General features: G+C 30.7%; 1 protein-coding gene across 1 annotated transcript in view; it reads left to right on the forward strand.

The window, feature by feature from the left end:
* LOC148627830 (protein pigeon-like) overlaps positions 1 to 9281 on the forward strand; it is a 32284-nt gene extending 23003 nt beyond the window's left edge. Inside the window, exons 24-30 of the mRNA XM_088579691.1 lie at positions 1283 to 1377; positions 2620 to 2668; positions 3071 to 3141; positions 4661 to 4722; positions 5374 to 5530; positions 6901 to 6978; positions 8132 to 9281. Coding sequence (XP_088435817.1) covers positions 1283 to 1377; positions 2620 to 2668; positions 3071 to 3141; positions 4661 to 4722; positions 5374 to 5530; positions 6901 to 6978; positions 8132 to 8265 — 646 coding nt within the window. The 3' untranslated portion in view covers positions 8266 to 9281. The remainder of the gene's footprint in view (positions 1 to 1282; positions 1378 to 2619; positions 2669 to 3070; positions 3142 to 4660; positions 4723 to 5373; positions 5531 to 6900; positions 6979 to 8131) is intronic.
* The last annotated feature ends 1016 nt before the right edge of the window (positions 9282 to 10297 follow it).

The raw sequence follows: 10297 nt of genomic DNA on the forward strand, positions 1-10297 counted from the left end.
TTGTTTTGTCCTTTTTTATTAATTCAATTCTTGCCATTTTATACCCTTTGCAAACAAAGTTAAGAGGTATATATGAATCACCCTGTCTGTCTGTCTGTCTGTCAACATTTCTTGTAAGCACATCTCCTATCACACTAAAGAAATTTTGAGGAAATTTTATAGGCCTGTTGGGCATTATATGCAGATCTGCAAAAGGAGATAATCCAAATTAGGGGGTTTAAACCTGGTATGTACAATTCCTCCTATGTAGCTGAAGGAATGTCGATAAAGATTTTATAGAATGGTTGGGCATCATGTATAGATTGCTAGGAAGGAATACAATTAATGTGGCAAGACTACAGAGGAAATAAACATTTAACATTCAAATACATATGATATGGGTTCACTAGCTGGCTCACACTAGCTGGCTCACACTATTTCTATAGTCCAAGTCACCTCAGATTGTTTGCGTTTTTTTGCGTTTATTTTTGTAATTACTCGACGGTTCCTTTCAAAAACTTGCCATTTTATTCATGTCGTTCTGTACTACGATTCCCTTACAATTATTTTTCGTTCTTACCTCCGAGATTGAAAAAACTCAAAATTTATTTTTCCTACGAGAATTTTGCATTGAATGTATTGTTTATCCACCATCTTGTTTCTATGGATATTTTGAAATGTTCCCTATTATCTCAATTGAAGAGGTGAAATAACATGATTTCCCGCCATATTTCTGGTTCCCTGCTAATTTATAACTTTATGTGGTAAGACTCTTATTAAGTACCAGTTGTAACATTTTCATTCGGAACTTCTGGTTTTGTCTTCTACTAAAGGTAGAGCAGAAATATGGCGGGAAATCATGGTATTTCAGCTCTTCAATTGTGAGATAATAGGGAACATTTCAAAATATCCATAGAAACAAGATGGCGGATAAACAATACATTCAATGCAAAATTCTCGTAGGAAAAATAAATTTTGAATTTTTTCAATCTCGGAGGTAAGAACGAAAAATAATTGTAAGGGAATCGTAGTACAGAACGACATAAATAAAATGGCAAGTTTTTGAAAAGAACCGTCGAGTAATTACAAAAATAAACGCAAAAAACCGCAAACAATCTGAGGTGAATTGGACTATAGTTGTTTTTTTATCATCAGCTAAATTATAAACTGAAAATTGTCCAGGGTATTCCTAGTCCAGTCAAACCATGCCATCTTAGTCTGACAACTGATATATTCTCAGAGAGTATATACAGTAAAAAATTGTAACTGTAAAAAATGGACATACCTATATTTATGGTTACAGATCTGACCCCACAAGTGAAGATGAGTATGAGTTATTCCAGATGTTTGAGAGATATCAAAGAGTCTGTAATGAAATGGCTTTTCCTGTACCAGGAGGTAGGCCCATGGATGAAATTAAGAAAACTCTAGTGAAGAACTCTTCTTTTTCTTATCAATTGTATTGGTTTTTTTTTTTTTCTTAGATTAAGCTTTTGTCTAAATCTCTGAAATTAGACGTTTAATACAACTTTTTAAGACATTAGGAGAATTAAACATGGAAAATTTGATGTGTTGCTTTCCCCCATTGTCTAAAAATGACATTTAAAAAAATACTTATTTTATAAGAAAACATTAGATATTTAATAGTTTTATTATTGTGAATATTGACATTAAGATAAAACTTATTAATGCAGTTATGCATAGGAACAGCATCATGTATTACCTTCGGTACTACATGTATTTGGCTCAGTGCATACTGTAGTGATATGGTCTACACAACAGTCATAAAAAGACAAAATTTGAAATGATTTTTTTTTTTTTTTTTTTTTTTTTTTGCTTTTTTCTCAAAAACCAGGTTAGTAATATAAGGTCATTTGAATCTAGAATGTCTTGTTTTCATTTTGATCTGATTCCATCTTTTTTTTTCCCTCTAAATGTTTTCCTCTGAATACCATATATGAATATTGTGTTTATATCTAGCATGTTGTAATGATTATATTGATAGAATAGTGTAGCAGAATTATGGGAAAAATAGCCATGATTCTAATCCTCATTAGTTAAATTCATTAGACTTCTCATGAATAGGAGCTCATTAAATACAATTAAACTGTACTTGATTGTTCTTTCAGTGAAAAGGTCAACTATAAACTAACCAATTTATAATGTACTATTTAATATTACATCTGTTGATATGTTAACCATTTATTTTTTTTCTTTATTTTATAAATCAATTACTAAATGTATGAAAATTTTCTGAGTCACTTCATTTCATTCGTATACTCAATGGTGCTACTCCTGTACTGTTAATTCAATTATGCAATCAACTAATCGGTTACTGGTAAATCGCAGTCACAGGTGGATGCACATCAGCTAAAATTGACACACACCTATTTATTATTTTCCAATAAACATTAGGAAACAGGTAGACAGGATGTTTAGACACTTATGAAACCACACAGACTGTAATTTATAAGGGTTGACAATTTTTGAAGGCAGATGCTGGAAAATAGTTGTCGGTCATTTGCAAAATTTGTCTGTAAATGACCAGCATTTTTTACTGTTTCTCGAACTTGTATCCAGTGAATTCATTTTAAATTTGTATAGAAATGCAATGACAACAATATTTTCATTGATTTTCAGGGTTTGCTTCATATTTTGCTGCTCTTGGGTTTAGAAACTTGACAAAACAGTGAGTTTATTAATCACACGATTCAATTACTCAATTATCATGGATTTTGATAATTCATCTTCCAAACCCATTCATACAGTTGAATGAAAACCAGATATGCATTGCTCAAGGAAACTTTAAAAAAAAAAAATTTCATTCTTTTAGACTTTATTCTTTTGCTCAAGCAAAAAGTAAAAAATATAATTCCTGTGACAAAGTTTTTCTATATTTTGCCAAATAATTGATTTAGTTTGATTCCCATCAAAATCTTGAAATTTGTATGATGTCTTAAATAGTGAAGAATATCCTCAGACCAGACTTAAGTAATTTTCCAAGTTTTGTGGCACCTGGGCCAGAATTCCCTATACATTGTATAGAAATAACTCTTGTAAAGTGGAAATAGAAATTTTTTTTTCATTTCAGTTTGTTCTTGCAATACGTTGATTATGGTGTTATACAGATGACGGGGGAGTTTATAGCTAGGGTCTTGACAGGTAAACTAGTACATAAATCATGTACCAGTATATTACATATTTGTAGTTACTATGTGTCCATATAATGATATATTCATTATTGACTAAATCACTATGAGTTATCAATATTTTTTTTTTCAAATCTGTCTTAATATAACGAGAAAAGGTATATGTCAAAGAGACAACAACCCCACTGGGATGAAAATGTCAGACCAAGGTCACCCATTGGTCTTCAATGAACGACAAGTAAATCCTCATACCACAGGGCAGGCTGCAGTTGGCCCCAAAACATCATTATGACTGTTAGTCTGTCATTCTGTTATTGCCTCCATTCAAATTTTCATGACTAAAATCTCAGCTGCCATTAGCCATATTGATTTCAAATTTGGTATGTGGCTTTATTTAAATGGGTCAGATGTTTTAAGTGTTTTTTGTTGCTGATACCAACTTAATGTTTTTTAGGACTTTCTTTTTTTTTTATACAACCACAAAAAATTGCATTCTGTAATGGTATGGGGCTGTTGTTGTTATCTGTTTCTTCTGTGTTTTCTGGTGTCATTGTCATTGCCCATAGACCTGTTGTTTGCATGCGGTATATTTATTATTGATTGGTTTGTCTTTATAAAACATTTTCAACTAGGTTCCAAACTGCGATAAGAAAGTTGGTTTTGAATTTGGGGATTATGGCCTCAAACATTTTGGAATTATTAACAAAAAAATGCCTTTCATTGAATTTCACTTTATAACTAAAGCAAAAGTATATGGGTGTTTGTAATATTGTTCCAAAAGATTCAATACCACTAGGATCATACTGGGATTGACCTTTGGGGTTTAGAATTGGACCATTTACAAGTGAGTGGCCTGAAACAAGCATTTTCCCAAAGTCCTGGCAATAAGTAAATGGATCTCTCTGAAATTGTTACACAAGGTGTCATACCACCAAAGGTAGGTGTGCATTTATTTTAGGGGTTTTGACTTTACCCAAGAAGGGACCAAAAGAAGCTTTTCTAGATTATTATATGATGCTTTGAGTAAAAGGGAATAGATCTTTTACAAATTTTACCACACAAAATGTCATTACACCTAAGGAAGGTATAGATTGTTTTTGAAGGTCGTGACTGGAATCATTTATGTATTGGCCACAAAAGAACCACTTTGATTCCAGTCAATTTTTTATCCTGTGTCAAAAGTCTAATCACAAAAAAATTCAAAGCTGTATCAAGCATGAATTATTTCCATACTTGCCCCAGCTGTTTGGGGTTTAACCTCTGCACTTGTATCAAGCTGCAACAGGTAAAGCATTTATTCACTATATTGAATCGTAGAGAAAATTTTCCTCTGTAAAATACCGGACAGGTTGATTTTAAATTTGGCTTTATATAGATGGGTCATATGATGTAAGAGATTATGGTTCCTGCTCAGTATCAACTTCGTATATGAGTGGGGGTATACTTAGCACAACAACACATGGGGATTCGTGTCTGAAATAGATAATGTATTCTAAACATTGCATTACATGCAATCTCTTGTTTGTTGTTAGATATAAAGGACACAGATGATGGTGTTACTACAAAGCAACAGTTGATATCTAGGTTACCAAAGGTATATTTTTACTTAGTCCTTTGGCTTTAATGTGGAAAAAATGACTTGTCTAAACATTATATAAAATGACTTATCTTTACTAAAATCTATATAAAATGACTTGTCTATACTAAAGCCTATTTAAACAGACTGTATTGCACCATAATATTTACCTCAGGAAGCAAACAAAAGAATAAAGCATGCAATAAATTGACAGACTTGTGTCGGTTTCAGAATGGTCTTGAAGTGTACTACTGGGTGCAAAATTCCCAAATATTCATGCAATAACCATTTAATATCACATGAATCAAACATATGATTCCTTTAATTTTGAACATATTTATATCAGTTTCTTAACCTGTGTTAACTTGAAACTAGCTGAAATATAGCCAAATGAATAGCCTTGGAAGTGTTGTTGTTTTTTGTAATTGTAAATAATTCTTATTTTCATACAGCTAAAATTTCAATACAGTTTTCATGTATGGGGTGAAGTGGTCCTGATTCCCTCTTGTATCAAAATATATTCAGGCAATTCCACATCTGCAAATTAGCTTAGATAATTGAATAATTGCTACTAAATAAAGAAAAAAAATCTTTTACAATACCTTTTATACTACCATGTATGTTTTTGAAAAAAATGGAATGCTCTAATCATAACTACCTTATACACAGAGTTTCATGGAAGAATGCTACAGACAGTGGAACCATTGGACATGTCAGCATTATTTGGCCTGTAAACAAGTTGGCAGTAGACTGAACGATATCCATATGCAGGGACATAGAGATACGATAAGTCTATTGGATCAGGATATGTATAATAGAAATAGAGGTATGTTCTTCCACAATCTACAGTAGTACTGTAAATCCAGAAATTATTGGGATGTTTTTATTATTGCCAAAAATATGACTGACTTTACAAAAAACTTTTAACATGACTGATATGTGATTTTTCTTAAAATTGGAAAAATAAAGACTCATTTTCAATAAAAAAGACAAAACCCAGAATATTTAATGCTTGCAATAATATCTGAATTTATTGTAATTAAAATAAGAGTCAGATCTATGTAATGTTCCCTTAAGTCACTACTTGCACATGTAGGACCTAAAAGTACGTCTTCCTACCTTTCTGTACAGATGACCATTTCTGAATGGTTTTCTGCCCTTATGATTTTTGTGTAAGGCTAACAATTTTAAGACCATCTTACGTCCTTAAGATTGTTGTCAAATTCCTTACAAGCTGACAAAATTTTTGAAAAAAATTTCCAATTTCCCAATTTTTTTTTTCAATTCTATTCCCTCTTTCTATTATGTGACCTAGTAACTATTGTACCAATGGTCATTTCCAGTTGGAAAAACATGAAACAAAACTATGTTCAAACGTATGTGTAAAGAATATAATGATGCTACTGCCAAGAAACAACTTGAATAAAAGTACATTTGATTTCATTTTATTGCCCCCTGTGATGCATTGCGAGGGGACATGGAAATGCCAGGCAGACGTCTGTCAGTCCATGTTTTCCACACTTTTTTTTTTTTAATGCTTTTATCAAATAAGTTTGTTTTTGGTATGACTGATATTTAAGGAAGTTACGACCCTTGGACTTTGAAAATTTCAGTGAATCAACAGTTTTCGGCACTTTTTTTGTAATGCTTTCACCAATTGATTTTATATTTTGTATGTAGTCTTACTATGAGAAGTTACAGATTAAGTTCGACTTTGGTTACGGTTGATTGATCTTTATGAAGAAAAAAAATTGTTCCAGTTTTTTTTGGGGGGGGGGGGAATTTTTTAACTCATTCATTATAAAAATAGTGATCTATATTTTCCCCGTTACTTAACAAGACAGATTATCAAATAAATGTATAGTTTTCTTTTGCTGCTGAAATATAAATACAAACTTTGTGCAAAAAAAATTCTTCGCCAACCATCAAATTCTAGCCCCCTCCCACACCAGGGTGAAAATGGTTAATGCCATAGCAAAAAACAAAACAAAAATGTATTTACATGATTGATTGTTGTTTGTGGTAAATTATTATGGATAAATGAAATTGTATTTTATTTATTACGATGGTTGTTACTATTTTGCATAAACAAACTTGATTTATTCTAGGTTGCAATTGCAAACTGAATGAAACAAGATCTTGTTTTATGTAAAAGAAAATGAAATGAAAAGTATGCAACAACTTTTGCATTTTCAGCTGGAAGTGATGTTTCTAGAGCTGACATTGTAATTTTTCCTCCACTGACATCATTTCTCCATTTCTTGGAAAAAAATGGTAAGGAATCATTTAATTTTTTGAGAAGAGAGTTGAGTATTGTTTCTTACAAATTGATAAAGCAATGTTTTATAGAAATGATACTTGTTTAGTCATATTCCTATGGTCAATGGGGTTGTTTTCAACCCTCAAAGTTAGATTCTTTAAAGCTGCTTTAGCTTCCAAATTTGTTCAGTTTTGATTCTACTGAATTCTGTGGATTCAATGAAATAAGTTTGTAGTAATGCAATGGAAGCAATAAATGCCGATAATACCTTCAAAATATAGTAAAAGGATTGTTTTTTTAATCAAAAAGACGATAGCTCTGATATAATTATTTTTCGCCATTACTTCCGAAGATTGTTAACAGGACAATCACGTGGGTTAAAAGTACTTTAACCTTGTTAAAAAAAATAACAATATCAAATACACATGTGAACATGTGTCTTGTTTACATTTCATTTCATCCATTTCTTGATTAGTTTTCATATAAATAATGACAATTACTGACCATATTTGTGCCACATTGTGTCACAACACGTAAATTATAAAAGGATCCTTGGGTTACATAACCTTTTTCTTTTACGCCGTGAGTCCATCGGTCTTCCTTGCCATTGATTAACCTTTTTGGCTTTGCAATCAGATTTATTTTTAAAATCCACCCTTACAGCATATACACGGATTAAAGTCATCAGAAGTTACATACATAGACTTTATGTAGGTTTTTTTTTGTCTTGGAAGAAAAAAAATGTATCAACACCTATTACATGTATTTAATGCATTTTATTTGTGGATTTCAAGTAAAATTATACAGGAAAAGTACAATTAAGTAGAAATAATTCAAAGTTAAGGCATATTTCAACAGAACAAAAATTACGAAAATGACAGCTAATGCTGCGTTAACTTTGACATTGGCATTAATTTCTAAAGAACTTTTATGTCTTAATGTTGACATGTTATGTTGGGTATATTTTCGGATAAACAAATTGATATTTATGAAAATTAATACATTTTGAAATTCAGAAGGCAAAAACTTCAACCAATAAAATGGAAAAGGTTAAGAGAATAGTCAGCTATTTTTTCTAAACAGGCTAGTTGAAATTATGTCAACAAGAAAATCTTCTCTGTAAAATTTGCAATTTTGTGAATTAGTAATTTTTGCAATATTTTAAAGTACCTGAAAGGAGGAGGAATTCTGGTCAACAGTCTCAACAATTGTCTCAATTAGACACGCACTTCTTACAGGAAGTAGCTCTACACCATACTACGACCAAGACAAAATATGACATGAGTACAACCAATTTTTAGGTAATCTGGAGCCGTAGAAGATTTTTTTCTAGCCAAGAATTAAAATTGGTTAGAGATCAATTAATTTGTATGTTAATTTAATTTATGATAGTAGAGAACTACGAGATGTGGATGTGTGTTCTATTCACTGTGAGTTAGTGTTTGTTTCAGTTGTGGTATTTGCTGGGTGGACTTGAATACTGTAAATTTAGATCTTATTGAATGCATTAATTATTACAATTTTTTTCATTTTTTTCTAAAATTTGATTTAATTTTTGGGAATTTTAAGAAATATCCCACATTATTTATGTTAAAACTATCAGTAATGTGACTTTTAAAAATTATGATTTTAAGTCAGTGCCATTTTTCATAATAAGAACTAAATTTACAGTAGTTCATACATTCTAGAAACTGTGATACTATTAAGTACTACTCTACATCAGAGTCAGGCAGATATTTTGAACATGTGAATATTATTTTTTTTCACATTGGAATGATCATTGTGCTCATTTGCCAATAGTTTTGTGTAGTTTTCATAACTGGGGGGGGAAGAATTCAGAGATTTGAAAAATGCACGAAATTATCAAAATTTCCACTAGAAGGGGCATCTAACTCTTTGAACACCCTTATCGTTTTTTAATCAATCAGTTTGATAAACTATGCAAGAATGACCAAATTTCTATGGAATTTTTTATTTTAGCTAAAATGATTCATGGTTTCTTCAAAAATCATTTTTGTTAATTGTTAAATCATTGTTCAAGAGCATTTTTAACCCTAATAATATTGTGTTTTGATAAATTGCATGTGATAACTTGTTTAATGATTTTACCTGATTCATGTGTTGAGTTGTATTCAATAATTTGTTGAAATATGTTTATTTTTTACTCCTTGAAATGCATGTTTGATTCATGTTTGAAGTTATCTTTATGCCTTCTGTTATATGTTAAGTGAATACTAAAGGATAATACATAAACAAAATTACTATTTTGTTATAGAATACAAAAATTGAAATAAAAATGAAATTATTAATTTCTGAATATACAGTCTGTTATGTAATTGTTTGTTAGGGAAGATGATGTGTTATAAATTTTTTAAACTTTTAAAAATTTTGTACACTGGGAAAGTGCAATTAAAATCAATATCATCAATTTGTTATTGTTACAGAGTTGGTGATAATTCAATGAATAAAATATTTTCTACTTGCAAATATGGAGATGCATGATTTATCTTTTTTTTTTATACCAGTCCCCACAAGCTTTGGTGAAGTATGATGTGATACCTTCTGTTTTAATTGATAGATACATGTACCTGGATATATCAACCTGTCCCCTGGTGGTTTCTAGATTATTATAGTGACACTTGTCTAAGCTAAACCCTGAATATTCCAAAATTTGTCTAAATCAGACACTTTTAAAGTCGCTGTAATCATATTAGATGTATTTTGAACCTTGGTAAACCAAATACCTGTCTAAACCAAAAACCTGTCTAAACTGAACAGATCAAAGGATTTTTTTTTATACAGTGGTTTAGTACACAATGAAATACAGATTAAGTTTGATTTCAGCAAAATCTCATTTGCAGAGGTGTTTCCCATTGCAGTTTCACAATACTTTTTACAACATTTGACTGCAAAGTACACTCTAGGGATCGTAAATCTCTTGATATACTCATGTTAAAATGACACAAATTAAAACATTTTTCAAATCATTTCAATAAAATTCAACCCAAAATGCAGTTTGACTTCAAGTTGTGTAAACGTGTCGAGATTTGTAGATTTAAAGTTATGTGTGTTTTTCTTCATTTGAAAATGATGAATGCTTACTTATTCTTAGAACATTGTTTTTAGAGATTTTTCTTTTTAAAAACTGCTAAATCACTTTCCTTCTTTCAAATTCTTTTTTCTACAAAAATGCTTTTTTTGCATGAAAAAGTTCATTTTTACTGTATAATTAGACATACTTATACTTATTTTCTATTTGATTTACATCTCTTCTTTCTGACTATGTACTTTTTACACTAGATTTGTTTCATGTGTTCGTCTCTGTGATGAAGA

This window comes from Perna viridis, chromosome 1 (assembly GCF_037379345.1).
Source record: "Perna viridis isolate PV_CMFRI_1.1 ecotype Kerala chromosome 1, ASM3737934v1, whole genome shotgun sequence".
Classification (NCBI taxonomy): Eukaryota; Metazoa; Mollusca; class Bivalvia; order Mytilida; family Mytilidae; genus Perna; species Perna viridis.